The sequence below is a fragment of the Anabrus simplex genome, chromosome 7 (genome assembly GCF_040414725.1).
Source record: "Anabrus simplex isolate iqAnaSimp1 chromosome 7, ASM4041472v1, whole genome shotgun sequence".
In the NCBI taxonomy this organism is placed as follows: domain Eukaryota; kingdom Metazoa; phylum Arthropoda; class Insecta; order Orthoptera; family Tettigoniidae; genus Anabrus; species Anabrus simplex.
Genome location: NC_090271.1, coordinates 304,256,542 through 304,280,786, shown reverse-complemented (window position 1 = coordinate 304,280,786; position 24,245 = coordinate 304,256,542). Strand labels below are relative to the sequence as shown.

General features: G+C 37.9%; 1 protein-coding gene across 2 annotated transcripts in view; it reads right to left on the bottom strand.

Moving 5' to 3' along the window:
- Pdrg1 (Pdrg1 prefoldin-like subunit) overlaps window positions 1-20,627 on the bottom strand; it is a 44,686-nt gene extending 24,059 nt beyond the window's left edge. Inside the window, exons 1-2 of one of the 2 annotated variants that reach the window (XM_067151760.2) lie at window positions 20,477-20,627; window positions 13,189-13,425 (exon numbers count right to left, since the gene is read on the bottom strand). In XM_067151760.2, the coding sequence (XP_067007861.1) occupies window positions 13,189-13,425; window positions 20,477-20,495 (256 nt within the window). In that variant the 5' untranslated portion in view covers window positions 20,496-20,627. The other variant, XR_010860780.2, reaches the window with a different exon arrangement.
- Between the last annotated feature and the right edge of the window lie 3,618 nt (window positions 20,628-24,245).

Here is a 24,245-nt window from a genome sequence, read left to right as displayed (position 1 = left end):
CAGTACGAAACGGATTACAGCATGTATAAATCAACTAATGCATTGTGTTATTCTGTCCCTGACGTATTGAAGACCACTATGATGTTCTAAGAGGCTGAGGCAGAGACTACTCCGACTATGGTGGCGCTTCACGAGATTGATGACCCAGGAGGGTGGTAATCAGCTGAGAGGACGAGATGGACCCGATTACCTAAGCCGAACCATGGACCGAGGCCTACCATTCCCGATGAACAACAGCGAGATGGGAATCACTACCCAATAAGCAAAGTTAAGTCCCCTATGAGTCGTTTCGTAAGTAGAAACCTTTATTCTTTTGGCTATATGTGATATGCTTTATGACATTGTGTGTGCGTAAATATTATTCAAGTGGAGTTACAAGGAAGTAGGTATTCATCTGAAGTTACCGTTAATTCCATACATAGGTGTAAAATACCAGTGAATGCCGTTCGCAAGTTTATCAATGTGGTGTTAGAGAAGTGATTAATATTGTTAAATCGTTGTCAGTGAAGTGTTAGAGTATTAAGTGGAGGTTAATATACATGCGTGATGGCTTTAACTGTATAATAAGCGTGGAGATCGTATTTTAGGGAATGTTTACGACGAAGTATAGTAGCACAGTTTAATGTTGTGAAGTGCTTTTCTTTGATACTATGACGGTAATGATAATGTTTTTATATGTGTAGGTTATGACACATATGCTGCGTATTTAATGAAATGAGTGCCTTGAGACGCACTAATATGAATGCTACGTGATAATTGAAGTGATAAATGGTGAATGAAATAATAATATGAGTTGATAGTAAGTTATGATGGTGATAGTTATTGTTATTTGGAAAGTTTGGTCATAGTATTCTTCGAGAGATGATAGTATGTGTAAATTGCGCATGCTAAGGTATATATTGAAACGTACTGTTTTCAATTGCTGTTTTTATTCCCTGATATACAAAATAGGTTAGGATACGATCTCAATGCCATCAATATAGAATTAATTGAGTATGTAGGATCATCAGAGGAGCCGAGAGGCCAATAACGTTAATATTTAGGCCTTCACTGACTTTACTACGATCATTTTCATGTATTCTCACATACGGCAACTTAATTTATGGTTTTATGGAAGCAGTTTGACTATCACTGGTAACTTAGTCACACATTTATGGATTTTAGATGAAGGTAGAGTCTTCTAATATGTCAATTTTTCCACTTATGGTATTATTTGTTGGAAAGTTAGTTAAATACACTTGGCAATGCTACATTCAGCCAGATACGCACTTTAATTGAATTTTAACCATGAATTAAAATAATAATTGAGTGATTTAGCCACATAAGCCTTATGATAGAATTAATTTGAGATTACTTACGACTTAGAGTGGACTTGAATTTGCTTATATGGAGGTCAGACAACATGAAATATGAAAGATTATGGAAATTTTCAAACTTAAACTAGTGGAAATCCCTAAAGAACAAACATTACTTTCTCACACGATTTTCCTACTGTGCATGGACATGGATGTGAAGTTTTCAGCAAAGTGATATTCATTTCTCTAGTCACATGTGAATTTAAGTTCAAATGATAGAATTTTTTGGTAATTTTGAGGAGCAATCCAGCTCAATAAGGAAAGATTCCAGGCCTTAATTAATTAATTATTGGCTATTTTCACTGCGTTTTTTTTTACATTCTTAATTGAAACCACAATTTGAAATATTGTATATAGTAGGGAGTATAGTTTTGTTTTCACTTAAACCAATTGGATGCATCTAATTATTTCAACTATATTGAATAATTTTTCACTTGATTATATATAATTTAATTTTTCCTTTTCATTTGATTTTTACGGATATTACTTAATTACAACATAATATTTCGACAGGCCAGAATTAGCGTAACAGATGAATGAGGTCTGATTTCCAATTATGTGTTAAAGGATTTTCAAACCTGTTTTCTTTCAATGCAACATAATTACGGCACATAGAGATGCTGATTGCGTTATAGGACTATCTACATTATATGAGACAATTCCTCACGATACTCTACGTAATTTTTTAATCATACTTAGACTGATTTGCCAATAAAAGTTGAGTAGTGAAATATAAAATTTCTTTTAATGCCTACTTAGAATAAGAGCTAGATATAAGGCTATAATGATTTTATTTCTGATTACGATTTCGATAGCAACATGCACGAATTTCTTTAAATGCCGTAACAACCTGGATTTTGCGATGAATTTCGGCAACATGCAAGTATGGTATCCGACTGATAGCGTGTTGGAGACGTCCTTCTGCGTAGGTTGAGATTTACCATAGGCCATCGGCGTACTTTCTCACGCGGAACTCACAACCCAGCAATATTAGATAGATGGAATCGTTATTAAGAGCTAGACTGGAACTCATGTATCCCCACCTGGATGCGGGAGCGGTGCAATACATACCACTTAGTCGAGCAGCTCTTCTTCTTTCTCTCAGTTCTTCCCAACCCAAACATTGCAACATTTTTGTAACCCTACTCTTTTGTCGGAAATCACTCAGAACAAATTGAGCTGCTTTTCTTTGGATTTTTTCCAGTTCTTGAATCAGGTAATCCTGGTGAGGGTCGCATACACTGGAACCATACTCTAGTTGGGGTCTTACCAGAGACTTATATGCATTCTCCTTTACATCCTTACTACAACCCCTAAACACCCTCATAACCATGTGCAGAGATTGGTACCCTTTATTTACAATCCCATTTATGTGATTACCCCAATGAAGATCTTTCCTTATATTAACACCTAGATACTTACAATGATCCCCAAAAGGAACTTTCACCCCTTCAACGCAGTAATTAAAACAGAGAGGACTTTTCCTATTTGTGAAACTCACAACCTGACTTTTAACCCCGTTTATCCACATACCATTGCCTGCTGTCCATCTCACAACATTTTCGAGGTCACATTGCAGTTGCTCACAATCTTGTAACTTATTTATCACTTTATAGAGAATAACATAATCCGCAAAAAGCCTTACCTCCGATTCCACTCCTTTATTCATATCATTTATATATATAAGAAAACATAAAGGTCCGAAAACACTGCCCTGAGGAACTCCCCTCTCAACTATTGCAGGGTCAGACAAAGCTTCACCTACTCTAACTCTCTGAGATCTATTTTCTAGAAATATAGCAACCCATTCAGTCACTCTTTTGTCTAGTCCAATTGCACTCATTTTTGCCAGTAGTCGCCCATGATCTACCCTATCAAATGCTTTAGACAGGTCAATCGCGATACAGTCCATTTGACCTCCAGAATCCAAGATATCTGCTATATCTTGCTGGAATCCTACAAGTTGAGCTTCAGTGGAATAACCTTTCCTAAAACCGAATTGCCTTCTATCGAACCAGTTATTAATTTCACAAACATGTCTTCCCAAAGCTTACATACAATGCATGTCAAACTTACTGGCCTGTAATTTTCAGCTTTATGTCTATCACCCTTTCCTTTATACACAGGGGCTACTATAGCAACTCTCCATTCATCTGGTATAGCTCCTCCGACCAAACAATAATCAAATAAGTACTTCAGATATGGTACTATATCCCAACCCACTGTCTTTAGTATATCCCCAGAAATCTGATCAATTCCAGCCGCTTTTCTAGTTTTCAAATTTTGTATCTTTTTGTAAATGTCATTGTTATCATATGTAAATTTTATTACTTCTTTGGCCTTAGTCTCCTCCTCTACCTGGACATTATCCTTGTAACCAACAATCTTTACATACTGCTGACTGAATACTTCTGCCTTTTGAAGATCCTCACATACACACTCCCTTTGTTCATTAATTATTCCTGGAATGTCCTTCTTGGAACCTGTTTCTGCCTTAAAATACCTATACATACCCTTCCATTTTTCACTAAAATTTGTATGACTGCCAATTATGCTTGCCATCATGTTATCCTTAGCTGCCTTCTTTGCTAGATTCAATTTTCTAGTAAGTTCCTTCAATTTCTCGTTACTTCCACAGCCATTTCTAACTCTATTTCTTTCCAGTCTGCACCTCCTTCTTAGTCCTCCTTATTTCTCTATTATAATAAGGTGGGTCTTTACCATTCCTTATCACCCTTAAAGGTACAAACCTGTTTTCGCATTCCTCAACAATTTCTTTAAACCCATCCCAGAGTCTGTTTACATTTTTATTTACCGTTTTCCACCGATCATAGTTACTTTTTAGAAACTGCCTCATGCCTGCTTTATCAGCCATATGGTACTGCCTAACAGTCCTACTTTTAAGACCTTCCTTTCTATCACACTTATTTTTAACTACCACAAAAACAGCTTCATGATCACTAATACCATCTATTACTTCAGTTTCCCTATAGAGCTCATCTGGTTTTATCAGCATGACATCCAGGATATTTTTCCCTCTGGTTGGTTCCATCACTTTCTGAATCAGCTGTCCTTCCCATATTAACTTATTTGCCATTTGTTGGTCATGCTTCCTGTCATTCGCATTTCCTTCCCAATTTACATCGGGCAAATTCAGATCTCCCGCTACAATCACATTTCTTTCCATGTCGTTTCCCACATAGCTGACTATCCTATCAAATAATTCCGAATCCGCATCAGTGCTACCCTTTCCCGATCTGTACACTCCAAATATATCAAGTTGCCTATTATCTTTAGAAATGAGCCTTACACCTAGAATTTCATCTGTCTCATCTTTAACTTTTTCGTAGCTTACAAATTCTTCTTTCACCAGAATGAACACTCCTCCTCCCACCATTCCTATCCTATCTCTACGATACACACTCCAGTGCTGTGAGAAAATTTCTGCATCCATTATAACATTTCTCAGCCATGATTCTACTCCTATTACAATATCTGGTAAATATATATCTATTAAATTACTTAATTCTATTCCTTTCTTTACAATACTTCTACAGTTCAACACTAACAATTTTATGTCATCCCTACTTGATTTCCAGTTCCCTGTTGCCTTATCACCGCTCTCTAGGCCATCCCGTTTCCCTGAATGTACCTCCCTATTACCCTTCCAAACAAATTTCCTAACTTATACGTATCACTGCGGTTTAAATGAAGGCCATCCGAGCGCAGATCCCTATCTCCTACCCACCCATTAGGATCTAGAAATTTCACTCCCAGTTTCCCACATACCCACTCCATAGTCTCATTTAAATCCCCAATCACCCTCCAGTCAGTATCCCTCCTACACAGTATTCCACTAACAACAATCTCTGCTTTCTTAAACTTCACCCGTGCTGCATTTACCAGATCCCACACATCTCCAACTATGTTGGTACTTATATCAGCTTGCCTTACGTTGTTGGTACTAACATGAAACACTACCACCTTCTCCTTCCCCTCCTCCCTCTCTTCTACTTTCCTCAACTTCTGCCTCAACCTAATTCCTGGATAACATTCTACCCTGGTTCCTTTTCCTCCACCCACTTTCCCCACGTGTCTAACGATGGAATCCCCCATGACCAGAGCCTCAACCCTACCCACCTCATTTGATCCCCTCCCCTCCTGGTCAGCCCTATCTTTCCTGATAGCTGCAGAAGCAACTTCCCCCTCCCTTTTCTCCTTCCCATGACCCTGTTCCACCTGTGTTTCCCTATCCTCTACTCTACATTTCCCTTTCCTACCTTTTCCCTTCCTCCTACTTCCACGCATCTCAGCAACAGTTCCCTGTCTCTCATCTTCCCTCTGTTGTTCTACCTGGAGTGACTCGTACCGATTTCGCACAGACACCTGTCCTGAATTCTGATCCTGAATAGAGCCCTTAGCCTGCAATCTCCTTCCCCTTAGAACATTAGACCACCTGTCTTCTACAACTCCTCCCTTTCCTTCCCCTCCCTCTTGTACACCTACTGTAACCTGTACATTTTTTGAGGGAGTCCTATCTTCCTTCCTGTCTTCTGTGAGAATCCTAATTATCTCTTTCAAACTTTCCAACTCCTCCCTCATACCCCTCAATACCTCACCACACTCACAGTAAGTACACTCGCGCTCCTTAGCCATTCTTTATGGGGGGGGGGGGGGGGGAATTAAATTAAAAATAAAATAACTTATTTGCAAAAAATAAATGTACGGAGGGATATATTGTCTGGGATAGTACACAACAGTAAGGTAATTAATATACGACTACACTACAATACTACTTAGTCGTGCTCTATTTTTTTTATCCTACAACCGCTAACAGGATAAAAACTGCTGTTAATTACTGAATATCGAAAGTAATACATAAGAACTACACAATTCCAAACTGCAATTAAGCCTATCCTAATTACAACAACAGTATTTCAGTAAGAGTTTCTACGGATACCTCTACTACACCAGTACTGCACAAATATTTTTCAATAATAAAATAAGCACACTAAATTCTAATAGGATATTACTCGTATACTATTGTACAGTACACTACAGTAATTTTTAAATTGCTTTCAGACGTATCCTAATTACGATACCGGTACCGTACCATATGTCACTACTAAGCACAACAAAAATGAAATTTGCAAGAACTACTGTACTCAAAGATTACCAACGAAGCTAAATGCTTAGACAAATTATTATTAGTATTACGGTCTAATAGATGCACACGAAAGATAACACACGAATATAGCAGGCAAGATACGGCACTATCTAAATGTACTGTATCTATACTACAATGTATCTACACTACACTACACTGCGTTTGGTTAAATGCTTAAGTATCGAAAGGATTGCCGTACACGAAGAAAAACACGAATATAACTGGCAAGATACTATCTAATATATTATACCTTATCTTCACTACAATTCTACTGAAATGTGGTTATGTGATTATTACAGCTGGTGGATTACTATTATTTTCCCTACTCCACGGGACGGAAAATAAAAGTGTTCTTAATTAGGCCTACTGAAACATACGAGGTTGTCTACAATAATTTCTCAAATATTTCTATCAAAACGACTACTACTACTCCAGGGACTTTAAGTGCAATTACCGGGATATATGAACTTTATTATTATTAGCTAACCGCTCATAAATACTGAAAGATTGAGGGAGCGAAATATAAATTACGGATACTAACTACCTAATTAAAAATAGGAGAGGATTTCCACCAATCAATACTTATTTATTGTATATATTAAACTACAGGACCGGTTTTGACCTCATATTCAAGGTCATCTTCAGCTGAACCATACATACATATTGATATAATGAAGCTTTGATTAAGATTATATTAAGCTTCATTATATCAATATGTATGTATGGTTCAGCTGAAGATGACCTTGAATATGAGGTCGAAACCGGTCCAGTAGTTTAATATATACAATAAATAAGTATTGATTGGTGGAAATCCTCTCCTATTTTTAATTGTGCAATTGTCAATACGGAAATGAAGATTATAGATTACGATACTAACTACCTACCCAGAAGTACAAATGAATGGAATACAAGGTCAGCTGATTTTTATTTATATTTACTTGACTACAGTACACCCTTTGTTCACGACTGTAGCCAACGGTGCAATATTTGAATATGAGGAGCGACAAGGCTAGTGTATGAGCTTACCAGGGAGACCTTCTTAATAGAGGATCTGAGATGCGAGCTCATACCTCCAGCTAGTACCAGCTTCAAACAGCTTATACAAGATCTGCATGAGAAGAAAAACAACATACCGGAGGACTCCTATGCAACATCTGCTATGGAAGACAGGACCTGGATGGAAGCTAATCATGACATGCTACACGTGACGAGATTGGCGATCCATGGTTTCCACCATAAGGTCTGCAACAAATTATTTCATGAACCAAATGACGAATGTGTGTGTGAGTTGTGCTTGGAATTCTGTGATATATACCATATTGTAAAATGCAGGAATAGACAGAAATCCATCGTAGCTTATAGCAAAGAAAAGTAATGTAAATGTAATGTAATGGTATTCTGCACGGCATGTGCGCGTTTTCAATAATAATCTACTGAACACCAACTGAATTACTTGTTATAAAATTCAAATAAATATCACTACTCCCAATATTTACCAACAAGCACTAAACACCAATATATAAATAGCACTAAATGGAACATACACACACACAAAATATCAACAATTTCAATAGGTTTTAACTACTTTATCACTACAATAATGCAAGAGCTCTCTCAACAGCCAAGGCCAACTAGATATACAGGCCATAAGGCTCCCCCTCCACTTCGGGCGCTACGTCACACTAGTCGCCAGCCGCTTCACTTCTCGCCAGTGACTTGTAAGCTGATCTGAACCCCGCAGCAGTGAGGCTATCGATGGTGGTGAATGATTTAAACGTGTGTGAACATTGTGAATTATGGACACGTTGTGTTGTATACCTGGTTGTAGAATCAACTACAGTTCAAAACAGCCTAATATTTCAGTGTTTAAATATCCTACTGACTTGTTTCGAAAACAAAAGTGGATCATAGCCATCCATCGAACCGAATTCGTCCCTTCAGCAAGCTCAGTTCTGTGCATAAAACACTTCGACGAAGTTTCGCAATTAAGACGATTCTGTTAAAAGACCTGATGAATCTATTTTAACTGTAAAACCTAACTATTTAAAACTCTCAAACGACGCTATTCCTAAGTTTGAAAATGTGCCTGCCTATCTGTCTAAAAATCTTCCAACACCGAGCAAAAGTCCTATTCAAAGACAGGAAGAAATTGAAAAACGGGAAGATGAAGGAAAGAAAGAAAGAAAGCTGAAAAAGAATACGACAGGATCAAGGACTTCGATGACGTTCAGGGTAATTTCAGTATTAAACGCAAATTAGATTTGGACAAAGTTTTCGTCAATTTTAACAGCCAAAGTCTCTGTATTTTCAAAATGTATATGACTGAGAAAAATATTCCGAAAATTGGTACTTCCTTAACATTAAACGAGGCTCTTGATTTTAAAGCCATTAAACATGATATTATCATGAGTGAAAACCCTGATATACGTGCATTAGGTGACGGGGGCAAGATATTAAAATGATCAAATTAGAAAAGTATTTGTAACTTCCTGTTTAGACCTGCTTGTAACTCAAAAGTGACTGTCCACGACAAAATAGAATCTGTGCACAAAATAATCGATGAAATTGAAAGTGAAGTTGATGTGTGTATCATTACTGATAAATTATAATTTTGTAAGGAACAGTTAAATATAGCCTTTGAAAATAAAGTATCTTACTCCTGTATACTAATAACATGGTTCACTTCAATATTTTTCGCATTTCCTGGGGCGTAAAAGAAGATAAGACAGTCAACGTTTATTACAATGCCTCACCCGATTATTCACAGTCTTTTACTGCAAAACTAGGCACTGGAAATTCAGGTATTGATGATTCACATTGGAATTACTTTAACAAGAAACTAAAATTGTTAAAGGAGCATGAAAGATTTTGTAACTTGCTGGATAGAGTCTACGTTAAACGTGAGCTGAACTATAAAGGAGGAAAGGTTTTATTTCTTGTTTTTGTTTTTGCCAGTGGCTTTAACGTCGCACCGACACAGATAGGTTTATGGCGACGATGGGATAGGAAAGGCCTAACAGCTGGAAGGAAGTGGCCGTGGCCTTAATTAAGGTACAGCCCCAGCATTTGCCTGGTGTGAAAATGGGAAACTACGGAAAACCATCTTCAGGGCTGCCGACAGTGAGATTCGAACCCACTACCTCCCGATGCAAGTTCACAGCCGCACGCCCCTAACCGCATGGCCAAATCGCCCGGTAGGAGGAAAGGTAGAGGGAGTTGCTTTTAGTAGTAAAAGCGGAGAAAATAACACTACATTAGCTACAACTGCACAAACTTTTATGTTGTCATCCAGTCTTTAAAAAAATAAAGACGATTTGTTTCCATGTAAGAACCTAACATGACATTACTCAGAAGAACTAACTTTGCAAGTCTTTAAAGTATTAATAGATAGGCCTGTAGCTTATAAGGTAGCATGCATTTCTTTTTTTGCAAGTTGCTTTACGTCGCACCAACACAGGTAGGTCTTATGGCGACGATAGGACAGGAAAGGGCTAGGAGTGGGAAGGAAGCATCCTTGGACTTAAGGTACAGCCCCAGCATTTGCCTGGTGTGAAAATGGGAAACCACGGAAAACCATCTTCAGGGCTGCCGACAGTGGGGCTCGAACCCACAATCTCCCGAATAGGGCCTACTGGGCATAATTTCTAATAATAACTGTGTTAGTAGGAAAATGTTTGAAAAGCTGCGCAAGAGCAATTTACAAACCACTTTTCAAAACTCATTTGACGAAACACAAAAAATAAATAATTGTTTGATATTGGTCATTTATTTAAAATCTTAATAAATAACTGGCTTAATGAAGCTGACAACTTATCCTGCCTTTGACAACCCTGAGTTAGACAGAAAAATTGTCTATCTGAGTCTGTCTAGTGCGGCCTTGGCTTGCTCCTGCCTTGGACCTAAAGGTGTTGTACCAGACTCTTTTAGAGCTACAAAATGTAAACCTGAAGATTCTCAGATAAAAATTCTGATTTCGCTTGTCAAGAATGTTCTGGAAAACGAAAACGTCATGTTTAAAACATGCAGTGATTAAATAAATAGTTTTAAACATTTCGTTGACCAATGTATATACATCTTTTGTAATATATTATTGAATAACAATAGAAAAGTTACCGTAGACAAACTCATGGCTAAGAAGAAGAAATCTTCAGGAAAATAAAAATGTATAAACTGAAACCTTAGGAATTGTTAGGTAAGTTTTAAGTTGCAGCTTAATTTCTAAGAAAGGTTTCAGACTATTGTTGCGAATTGCCATAATGTATTTTCCTAGTAACATTACAACTATTTGTACACGTATTATGCGTTCTAACCTTTTACACGATACCGTGTACAGTTACAAGTGACAGATGTCAGCATAATTTTAAGTAAAGAAGTGTACATATACTGCCCAGCCAGTTTTCTCCCCGCATAAAACTCGTGTAGTATACAAGCCTAAGTAAAGCCACAATTGAAGGAGTGTTCAATTATATCGTAAAGGTTGAATAAATGAACAGTATCATGGTGAAAGTGAGAGCGGGCCCTACACTGCCATGCAGAACGCCAGCCACTATCGTGACGTCACGGTCCGAGCCTTGTGGCCTGTCTATCTAGTGCGGCCTTGCAACAGCCAACCGTTCACAAGCATATCCAACAATGCAGAGTCCAATTGTTCACCTGTCAGTAATGAGACCGACATATTGTATTTTTAACTCATACTATTTTAGCTGTTAATCCTCAAATGGTCTATGTAAACGACTCTTACGGTCACACGATTTTCAGGATTTTTGTATACTTTCACTAAAAATTCTTAAAAATAGGTTTTAAAAGGAAATCATGCAGTATAACACATTTTATTAAATCATAATATCATAGGCTATTGAAATAAATATATTTTTGTTTCGTACCTTTCATTATATCTTTACAGCCATCCTGAGTTTCCAAAAAAGTGTTCCAAAATGATATTATCAAAATGTTTGCGCCCATACCAGACACTAAAATACTTGACTTACCAAGAAAGTCAAATCACAATGTTGTACACAATTTTATGCACTTCAAAAAAATATAAACCCTTTAGATGTTATATACACAAAGATATATATACATATATACACAAGCACTAGAACGCCCCCGCAAAGTCACTCAGAGGAGCTACCAGAACTAGACTGCTCTCTCCTTTTTCTTCCTCTCTTTTCAGGCCTCCAAAAGTGCTGTAAATTGTGGTAACACCCCCTGTGAACTGCACAGTTACAACCAGGGCACAAATGCCGGGTCCTTCCCCTTTTTGTTGGTCCACAGATTACGCACAAATGTTCCAGCTTTCCAGGAAGTCTGTCAATGTCACTGTCATTAGCATTATCATTCATATCACTCACATCTTCCGAATGGAACTTGAACCCAAATTTCTTGGGACTTGAAACTAAATTACTCACCATTTCCGCAAAACACTGATAAAAACTGCGTGAACAACAGAACGACATCGTGATGCAGCAAGGCGCCATATTGTACTGCGCAGTTAAGGTAGCGAGCCTAACTACTGAATTTTAAGGCTGTGCAGTACATTTAAACGGCAGTCTACAACCTAGCAACTAGAGTAAAAAGAGAGACTGTAATCTGCTGTTTAAAATTATACTACATAGAGCACATTTGTGTGTTACTATGCATTACGAGAGTGTGCCTAATGAATGGCTGCAAAACAATCGATGTATCGTCGTTGACCACAACAACGTGTACAAAAAGGGCGATGCATCGTCGTTTAACCATTTGCGGGTTAAGATGGTTCAATTTGAGAATATCGGGATCCCGATAACATTTGATTTTGAGGAGGAAAATTAGGCTGAAGATGCCCACAACTAGGGCGAAACATGTCCCAATTTGAGTGTCATGTATAAGTTAAACATTCTTATGAATGTATTGTATTGAATAGGTTGACCATTTTAATAAACTTAATTGTTTTAAGATGATATACAATTTTCAATACAGACCACCATGAAGTTCATTACATGTAAGGAGTATGTTCCGAGCTCTCAGTAGAGAGATAGCGTGGAGTGACATTAGAAAAACGAATAAGTTTGAGTGGTGTCTTTAAAAGTAGGAAAGATCACAATGTGAAGATAAAGTTGGCATTCAAGAGGACAAATTGGGGCAAATATTTATTTGTAGGAAGGGGAGTTAGGGATTGGAATAACTTACCAAGGGAGATGTTCAATAAGTTTCCAATTTCTTTGCAATCATTTAAGAAAAGGCTAGGAAAACAACAAATAAGGAATCTGCCACCTGGACAACTGCACTAAGCAGATCAGTAACGACTGATTGATCATTAAGGCATCAAGTCTATCGTGGTTAGCCGGTTCAAGTCCTGTTTGTCGAAAAAATTCTCACCATCAGAATGTTGGCCGGTAGGGTACGAGAGGTAGTGGTATATAATTTCTAATCACTAAATTGTGTGCTAAAATCCTGGATTCAATTCCAAACCTCTGCAGTGTTCATATTGAGTGTGGACACATGACACTATTGATGATTTCGTAGATTTATCCATTGATCATTATCATGATCATCATCCCACATCCAGACATGCAGGTCATTTATGGTGTCAAATATAAAGACCTGCACCAGGTGAGCCGAACATGTCCTCGGACATTCCTAGCACCAAAAGCCATACGATAAATACAGTAAATAATAAATATTAACCTTTTTTCAACACCTCAGTAGCTTTTTCTGTAGGAAGTTTCACAAGAAGTGATCCAATAGTCATCCATGCCTTATTTTCACTAGGAGTAGTTAATGCTCGAATTGCTTCACGATTATGATTTCGTCGTCGGTCTAAAGCCACAATTTCCTGGCGATCAGTTAAGATATCTTCTCCCAACTCTTCCACTTCACTAAGGTACTCTAAACTGCGTTGTGGGTTTTCCAGCAACCCAAGATCTGAAACAAAACAAAAATTACAAAATTTTCTTCAATATCAGTCTAGGTTAAGAAAATGTAGGCCTACACCAAAAGTTCATAAAAGGTCTGTACCATGGTAGTGATGGAAATCATGGAAAGAACTTTGACCACTGAAAGTAATTATGGCCCAGAAGTTATAGCTAGTCGATGATTCAAGAGTCAATTTATGCAGGTTCATCACGTTAAAGGCCCATTTTTTTACCTGACCCCTTATAATTTTAACAAAACTTTGTTTTGGTGCAATATGAGATATGATGGCTTACAAAATATTAATGACCTAGAACTGATAGTTATAGATTTATCACAAGCCGAAATTAAAAAAATTGGTGCACACACCAAAAAGAAGAAATACATTACTTGTGGCTACTGAATACATAGGCTAATGCATTAATCTGCTTGATTTTTTCAAATTACCTCACAACACAGCACACCCTTTTTATCTATTTCTAGACATTTCTTGTTCTTAACTAAAGATATAAATTAAAGTGCTGAAAATAATAATTAACCTCTTAGCCCGCCTAATAGCCATGATCATTAAGGCATCAAGTCTATATGGTCTGACACAAACTTTTAAATATGAACCTAAACCATGAATTAACAGATTTTGTAGATATGGTGATTTGGTGATTTATTATAGCCACATAATATGGTATGATGTCTTCTGCAGGAGAGTGCATGAAGTGTTTTCTATGTCAAGTTATAAAAATTTGTTATTGTAAATTGTTTTTTTTATTTTTTTGCTAGTTGCTTTACGTCGCACTGACACAGATAGGTCTTATGGCGACGATGGGACAGGGAAGGGCTAGGAGTGGGAAGGAAGCGGCCGTGGCCTTAATTAAGGTACAGCCCCAGCATTTGCCTGGTGTGAAAATGGGAAACCACGGAAAACCATTTTCAGGGCTGTCGACAGTGGGGTTCGAACCTACTATCTCCCGAATACGGGATACTGGCCACACTTAAGCAACTGCAGCTATCGAGCTCGGTGTAAATAGTTCCTTGGGGCTCCTAACAACTACCCTTTAACAGAGTATACGCGGTTTCCATAGCGATCATGAAAAAAACTTTGACCACAGAAAGTAATTATATTTCTCACACAAATATGGGATGCAATCTTCATAATTTTTTTTCTTCATCAACTCTAATTACCTGGTCTTGGGAGAAATTCAAATCAGATCATCGGATCAAGTATATAAGCTTTGTGTGATGTTTGTTTAAAAGGTACAATATCTATAAACTGATTCTTCCTGTGAGAATCAAGAGCATGGACTTCTTCATAAATCAGAACTCTTCCTGTTCAGCACGTTGACGATTACAAGCTTAACCTTGTGGTGTCTTCAGTTAATAAGAAGAGAATTGAAAGAACAATGTTCGAGTACATGACCTGGTGTTTCAGTCTCCTTTGGGCATCTTTCCACCAATATTACCAGGAACTTCTTATAGTTTGGTGCAATTATTAATACCGGTATTTAATTTAAGGTTGGATGTCCACTCGAAAGAAGTCTGATTAACTTTCGTAGACATGAAGTTGTTTGCCTGTGTGTGTTCAGTAAAATGAATCATTCAATTTCCTTGCAATTGTACAGAAGACCATTCTTGAGATGATGACTGCCTTAGATGTCTACGGATTTTACACTGTTACATGCAGTACCTTTGAGTGTGATTTTTTAATTTGTTTAGGCCTTCCTGAATTTCATCTTCAGTATCGAAAATCTTTGTAAGTCTCAAAAGCTTTGAAAGCTTTTATTCCATAGAGATATGCTGTGAACAATATTACAGTTAAATAAGACCCAGTCCTTGCATCTGTTGTAGTGAATAGAGCACTGCACTACATGTTTGGTCTGGAAGTCAATTGAATAATGTCAAGCCCATCAAGAATACACAATGGAATTTTAATGAGAGGAGCTGTTTGAAGAGGATAATTCAGTGAAGGAAAGACATACTAATTTATGATATTAAGCTTTTGGTTTGGTTTTACAAAGGGAGTCTCTGCTAACTTCTCAAGATTTTGGTTGAAAGGCTTTAAACAATCGTGATTAAAGAAAGGTCCCTGTTAAATGTAAAGAACAGTCAGGATATCTTACAGTTTCTGATGAGAAACAGAAGATATTACTTCTTCAAAGCCTAAATGTAGATGTGTGGTACTAGTTCCCTTTGGTGAACAACAACTTAGATTTCATCAGAAATAAAATTGACGGCAGTATTAAATAGTAGTAGTGATAATGGGATAACGGACCATCCTGAGGCATTTAGAGATATTCTTCTAGTCCAATTTCCAACAACCTCTACCTTTATCTCCCCTGCTGTGGATGGATGCAGTAGAATACATTCACGGTTTCCCTCCCCTGCCTGTTGTAGGAGGCAACTTAAAGGGGAACCAGGTGAAGCGTGGGTCGGCGACCACAGTTCCGCTAGAGCTGAACTTGGCATTACTTCCACTTACTTGAGCCAGTCTCCTAGTTTTCACTTTTCCTGTCTGACTGCCCCTGGTCAACTCTTGTTCTCTTCCAACCCCGATAGTATTAGGTTTGCAAGGCCTAGGGTGTCTTTCATTTTCACGTGCTTTGTGGTTCCTTTTCTGATTAGTGTTTCTGTGGTTGATATCTTTTTGGATATGCAGTTCCAAGTCTAAAACATGTTCAATTATGCTGCCAATAACCAAATATATTGTCACAGGTCTCCAAGAGGACAGATTATTAACATCTCCTTTACCTTTGTATATCAAAACAACCCTTCTTTTTTTTTAAGATACTGAGCAACAGAACTATCTGACAGCATAATAATAATGGTTGTAATGATTTGTGACACATCAAATTATTTAGCAAGGTTAGGCCTGAGTAAAGTATATGGTGAGATGCCTTTACTTGCTATTTTAAAGCTATAGACAGACAATATAGGAAGATTACTACTGGGCTCATTCCTTGAATACTTATCTCTAACCCTCACATTGGGAGATCCAAAGATTTTACTGAAACTATATTCAAAAGAATATATGTTAACCTGACATTGTTTAGGAGTATCTGAATCCATAATTTTCCTGATAACGGTATTCCATCTATTGTAGTAATTAAATTGTGCTACTTCATATTCGTAACATCCTCTGTTCCTATCGTATGCAGCTTTAGCAAAACACTGTGTGCTTGATTCTCTTACATTTTTTACTGTTCTTGCCAATTTCATAATAACGTGTGGTGGGATGTTGGGGGCCGTCCAATATTTTATTAGCTTCATGCAAATATGTTTTGAAATAATTCAAATTCTCCTCAAAAGTATTGGAGTTAAAAGGTTCTTTCCAACATAATTCCTGTACCAGTACATGGTTTCTTTGATCATACACAACACAAAAGATCCTTTCCAACAGAGTCAAAAAAACTGCATTCATGGATTTGTCTATGTCTGATTCGTCTGTCTTTCTAGCTAACTCTTGGCAATGGTCGCTGATAGTCGGAAGTACTCCATGGTTTAAAACATATTTCAGTTACGTATGTAGAAAGACTGAATCTGCCTCCTGACATTTGCTTGTTTCTTCCATGTGATGCATTTTACTGGATAAGTTAGGATAGATTATACTGTATTATTGGGGAGTGACAGTGACTTAACAACCTTCAACCATGATGAAGACAAAATGACATTTTTTGCAAAACAAAACAAAACAAAACAAAACAAAAAGTTTAGTAATTAATGAAGTAAGTTAGTTAGTTAGTATGTTATTCCAGGTCCATAGAGAATGAAAGCATTCTTCCATGTTGTTCATTGAGCAATATGAGAGCATTCTAACACAGCCCATTCATGGATCAATCCCATAACTGATACCAAGTCAGCCAAGTAGCTTTCTTGCAATTTTAAAATTCCATCTGTATACATCCAAGGTAAATCAAAGCCAAAGTGTTTTCTGACAGCACTGAACCATTTACGCGATTTCCTATTCAAAGATTTCAGTACAGATTAAAAAAGGGGATGGTGCAACATTATATGAATAAGTCAGAGAGAAAGATAATAAAGGAACATATATAAACATATAACAGGACGAAAACAATGGAAACATAAAACAGAGCTCGTCGGAGGACTGAGACGAGGTGGATGTAGAAGAACTGGGATTGATGAGGAGACAGCCTATCTATTTGAAGATGGCAGTGTATGAAGATGAGGAGATGTCCTTGTCCTTTGTGTTTCCATTGTTTGTCCGTGTCTCTCATTTCTGTTGCTCCCTCCTCTCACACAAACCTGCCATTGTGTTCGTCCTATTTGACGAATTAAATTGGGTAAAGAAGAGGAAGGAATCACTTGTGGCCTATGAATAGGAACTGTCCCAGCATGTCTGGAAGTGAAAATGGGAAACCACAGAAAACCATTCTCAGGACAGTCAACAGTGGGGTTCGAACCCACGCATCTCCTGAATGAAACACTTGGCTCCATAGCCATGGCGCGTTGCCACATACAGCCACTCCGTTTGGTATCTGCTTACCAGGGTACTGGTATTTAAATATAGTGTTATCAAACTGCTAACAACTATAAAGTAACATAAGTTAATTCAACATATGACTACAGAAGTACATTTTATACCAAACAACCATGCTTTGTAGAGATATTTTAATGTAGGCCCTACTTGCACTGATTATTCCAACATGTTTATGGGATATGACCTGATCGACTGAGAACAGCAGCCTGTCGAGATATGGAGTTTGTTTTTCTTTTGTGTCTTCGAGTTTGTCAACACATATTTGTCAGAAGAATAACAGTGAATAGTTGGATCAGTGCTCAAATAATGTGCAAAGTAAGATAAATGACATCGAACACCCCTGAATTGCAGTACATATCAATTTCTTTTTAATGAACAAAGAAATAACTTGAAATAGAAACCACCACCACTTTTCCCTTTGCGAAAATCAAATGACCATAAATGTCTCTTGGTCATGGCCATCCATCAACGGCTGCTAATTTCAGATGACCACCAGTCATAAGACATAGGCCTAGGTGCACGGTTGCTAGCGTTACACTTCCGTCACACTTAATTTCCTTCGCCCTAACTTCTGTAATGCAAATTTTCAGATGACCCCTAAGCCGTAAGAAATATTGCTAAAAGATCAGCAGTTCTTCAGTACTTAACACTGAAATTAAACAAGTGTATCTTTAAAAAAGGAATATAATAACCCCTTTAAACTGATGTAATAACATTAATTAGATTATTTTAGTAGATTTGATTGGGAGAATTCCATGCAAAATCCACACACCCATTTATGCCACACAACTGTTAAAACTGCAGATATTCTACCTAAATCAGAGATATCTCTGTCAGTATTTAATGGTATGTTAAAATGTTTGATATGGCAATCATAGCATTGAATCTTGAAAAATTGATGAGTATTAAAATAACTTGTAACAGGAAAGTTTGAAGAAGTACCAAGTATACCATGTGAAATAGTTTAACTTTCCATGACACATTAAAAAATACATGTTGTAGCCTATGTAATATGTTAAAATATCCTCTAGAAATTTTGCTTCCACGAATAAGTTAATTAGGCTAAAATAAACATAACCAAAATGTTCAAATTGTATATTACAGCACTTTAGATCATAAGCATCATTCAAAGAGATGAGGGTCTGACTTACAAGGGCTGCACTCGGCTAGAAATAGCCACACGAAATTAAATTAAATTAAATTCAAAGAGATGAATAGTGTCAGACTTACATGATGCAATTTCAAGACTCAGTTGCTGCAGCTGCAGGAATTAAAATAACAGCAATTCAATACACTACACAAGGTCCCCAGCTTGTCCAACTTCAAATAAACCAAAAATGAAGCACTGTCTCACACAAAATAGGAATTAAAAATAAACAGTTCCAGGAAAGAACACTAAGAGAGAGGAATATCTTAAAGCAGACTCTTCTTTTGCATCGTTCATTCACAAATGGATTTTAGGATTATATTATGACCTAACCATTGTTTTTTTTTTCAAGGGAAGTTCAATTCTCGCCTAAGTTTTCTTTCCTTGTGCCTTTCTTTCTCTAGTTGAGATATTCTATGTTTGATTCCCATCCTTTTTCTTTCATGTCTCTCAATGGCTTCTACACTATTAGCCTTAAAATGTGTAACATAAGATTTCTGTTTAGATCTGCCAAAGCCTTCACGGTCTCTTTTCAAAATAGTCTTTAAAGGAAATTTATGTCCTGTACCATCTGGCCCCAATCCTGCTTCTTTATCCCACCCACTTTTCACAAGAAGCTGGTATCCCTTATTGTGCTCAGGAATCCCATACACAGTTCGGCTTGAACGTGGATGAGAATTGAATAAATGCACAGTTGAGGAATTATGCTGTTTTCTTGATGTGTCAGTGAAGTGTTGCTTACACACATCACAGTAGAAATTCTCCATATGTCTTTCAATGGGTTGTCTAGTTTCAGTGGCCAGTGATTCACATTTCTGGAATGATTCTAGGGTCCTTAATACACAAGTGTGTCCTTGGCATTTAGCGAGTACTTTACAATCATTACCACTCTTGTCTCTTATATGAATGTTTGCCCCTCGATCAAGAAGATACCGAACAACATCTATAGCACCAGCATGACAAGCGCACATGAGCATGGTCCATCCGAACTGGTCGGTAATGTCCAATTCAATGGTATCGTCCAATAACTCCGAAATTTTCGAAACATTATTAAGTGCAGCTTCTTTCATCAGTGAATTAATTATTTGCGAGTAGTTCTTACGTGTCTTATGTAATCTGGAGGACGGTCGAGATTGCCCACAACCTCTGAGATGTATATTAATAGGTGGTTTAATGTTGACGTTTTGTTCACAACTGCTGGAGGCAGGCAAACTAATCACTTCTTCATAGATTTTTCGACATTCGTCACCAGATATATTACTTTTTAACTTATCCTTTCCTTCTGAGACATTGTTAATATCATTTCCTTCTTTAACAAACTGTTTCCATCGGAAATCTACAGTAGCTAATGCTTTCCAGTTTGAATGATTAGCCATTTCTTCCTTCAAGATCACATAAAAAACATATAATCAAAGATATTCACTCACCATTAGCTGCGCGTGTCATTTTAATTATTTTTACAAAACGATAAAAGACGATGGTAAATAATATGAAAGATCGTACACAGTTACACCAAATACAGTACTATATGTACTATGTAAGTATATTTGGTTAGACCCAGCAACACATAACCTTATTTCAATCAATGTATCTTCTTCTTCTTCTTCTTTGTTTGTTCTTGGACTCTGCGCAGCGCACTACGTCCAGTCACTGGGTTGCACCGCCGTCTCGATCCTCCTACACTGCCTGCTCTATGCGAGCCTTTTTACGACTACGCTGCGACAAAATTTCTCCGCTAGATGGCAGACATGGACGCACAATGGTCTAAACTTATTCTAATGACGACAGCCTACAAAACACTATGCAGTATGGTCATATGTTCACTGAAGCTTGTAAATTACATCAGTAATATTAAATATAGGCAATATTACCTGCACGATGTCGCAGTTGGCCTCTTCATGCACAATTTGAAGATTATCCTGGACGAAGGCTTGGAGTGATACCGTACTTTTTGTGTTCTTGCCAACGCAATATGAAATAATAGATGTCTTACAAACATGGCTAGGATAATATCACTAACATTTTGCTGATATTCTTTGACCTCACACTGTAACAAAACACATTCTGAAAGTTTTTTTAAATATTTGTTTTACGTCGCACCGATACAAGTGGGTCTAATGGCGATGATGGGATAGGAAAGGCCTAAGAATATGAAAGAAAGCGGCCGTGGCCTTAATTAAGGTACAGCCCAGAATTTGCTTGGTGTGAAAATGGGAAACCACGGAAAACCAACTTCGGGCTTGCCGACCGTGGGGTTCGAAACCACTATCTCCCGGATGCAAGCTCATAGCTGCGCGCTCCTAACCGCACGGCCAACTCGCCCGGTATTCTGAAAGGGAAGACGTCGCAAGTCTTCGTATTACGCTCATACGCTTGAAGGACTTCGACAATAGGGCACATCAGTTTAAACGAACTCTTGGAGATGCTTCACCAGAGCAACAAAACTAGGTTTTGGGTATCAAACTCCTCCTCTGTCCTGATGCATACCGGTAATCAGTTCCATTTAGAGGTGTCGAAGCTCTAGGCAGTGAGATGTTGCTGACACAAATGTCACACTCCATCCTCTCTTCAACAACACGAACCTAGTACCCGCAAGTTAGGATTTGATTTCCTGTTTCTAGTTTGATTGGAATATTATCGTCTGGATATCTGAGGTTGTCCAAAATGTCTAAACATGAAGGCGTTTAGTGATTGTCCGTCACAATTTTTATCACAAGGAATCCACTATCCTCCACGGCTTTAATCACCTTCTGGAAAAAAATCCGCAGCCTTTTTCCAGTCATTCGACCGGGCCAGGAATGGAATGAATGAAGCCCCCATCTAGCAGGGAGGATAGGAATTGTGCCGGCTGGCGAAGCCTGTCGCACCCCTCCGGGGCAATGATTAATGAGGGACAGATGAAGTGAAATGATATTCGAGTGTGTTTCTGGAATTAAATATGACAGGGAAAATCGGAGTATCCGGAGAAAAACCTGTCCCGTCCTCGCTTTGTCCAGCACAAATCTCACATGGAGTGACCGGGATTTGAACCACAGAACCCAGCGGTGAGAGGCCGGCCTCTTCCGCCTGAGCCGCGGAGGCTCCATCAAATTCTGAAATAAGGTATAAAGGCACAGATGCGAGAGTAATCTGAGGATATCCAATTACTTCCTTCATTAAGTCCTTGCCTAGATAAAGCCGACAGCCGCTTTTCTGTCAATTCTCTTCTAGACGGTATTTCATGGAGTCGTATATTTTCAGGCTGCGAACAACCTTGCCGAGATTGGCAAAATGGTATACAGCAGTTGAATATTTCGGGGAAAGAATCTGAAGTTTCAGTTCTACGAAAAATATACCTTGCACGAACGGAAAGAATCAAGTACCAACACCTTAAAATCACTTTTGAAATATGTATAAACATAACATAATTAATTCATTTCACAGTTCTATTCAAAATACATCTTGTACGAACGAAAGTGACCAGACACGTTTACTCATTGTACAAAATAACTCAGGTTTTCACACACATTCATGCACCAATAATACAGTGCTACACCCACACTGACAGCGAAGATTGTGCGTCTACTGCTGCACTCTTACGGCGATTTGGAGAACTATTGGTAGTCGCGCCTTCCTGTGTTAAACTAGTGGCATAGAGCAGGCAGTATAAGAGGATCGAGACGGCGGTGCTGGGTTGTTTTAAACTTGCTTGCTGATGCTTATGGGCTGTGTCTACGACATTTCACCCAGTCAATACTCGCTTACTCATGTAAACACACTAGTATAAATGAAAAATGTCAGTTCAATAATTGATGCTTGCGCTGGCAGGTAGAAAAACACAACACACTGCACTTCACTATATCACATAACAACCCCATTTTGCTATAGTAGCCTGTTGTCCTACGGGAAACTTCCAATCTTGCAAGCACACTGCGTCTAAAGCTTCACCCACACGAAAAATCCAAAATAGCACTCACAAGCAATACACTAATGATATGAGGAATCACTCAAATGGAACCTTGAAAAGCAAGAGTAGTTCTCACCCTACATTACAGACAGAATTATAACACGATATTGGCTTCATCTAGAAACAAATTTAACACTCGAATAATCTCGACTGTAGGAGTACAGAGCAAACAAGAAACACTGGTAGGAAAAACCTGCTTGAGTCGCTTGAGGTTATTCAGAAGTTTTTTGCGGGGGTTAGCATATAAAGAACATTCAAAGAAAATGTGGTTGGAGTCGCCATTACGGATATCTGTACCACACAAACAGTTTGTATCCTGCGTTAAATGGAAACGTGATCGATATTGTGGTGTAAGGGCATGATTAAACCGTAACCGAATGATGTTAATAATATGTCGTCTAGTATAAGATCCTCGTATAAACCAAGGTTTAACTAAAAGTGTTGGTTGTAAATGATAATAGAAGTTACCTTTGACTTGTGCAGTCTGACGAAAGAGATTCTGCCAGTCTTGATGCCCCTCCTGTCGGATAACAACTACATAATCAGAAGCTGGAACAATATTGTTAGTATTCGGAACAGGAAGATGAGAAGCTTGTTTTGAAAAACAATCTGCTTTTTCATTACCGTCGATACCCACATGACCTGGTACCCATACTAAAGTTATGGAAATACCGACGTTTTCCAGCATATAAAGGAGACTCTTGACATTGTAAATATACCAATTATAAGATAACTCATACGAAACCAAAGATTGTAATGCACTCAGCGATTCCGTATAGATTTAGCTCGCGTATATCCCTGTCGCTGAACAAAAAGTAAAGCTTGCTGTATGGCGAACAGCTCCGCCGTAAAAATCGAACAGTCACGAGGCAAACCATATTGTTCTTTAACATTTAGAGAAGGTATATAATAAGCGGAACCAACTCCATTAATGTTCTTTGCCCCATCTGTAAAAATGTTTATGCTTCGTGGAATATGAGAAAATTTCACTCTTTTAACAGGACATATATCGGTCTCCTGCAGACAAGGAACATTAGTAGAGCCATTATGCATAGGCCAAATTATTTGAGGCTTAAAATAAGAAACAGGATAGGGTAAGGTATAGGGTAGTAAAGTAACACTGTGTATTAAGGTACACTGTTTCGACTTCAATGTATTAAACGCATGAAACAGTACAGGCAATCTGCGTAAACCCTGGCGCCGAACGGAATAATACTCCGAGAGTAACTTTAACTTCGGAATTAAAGGAT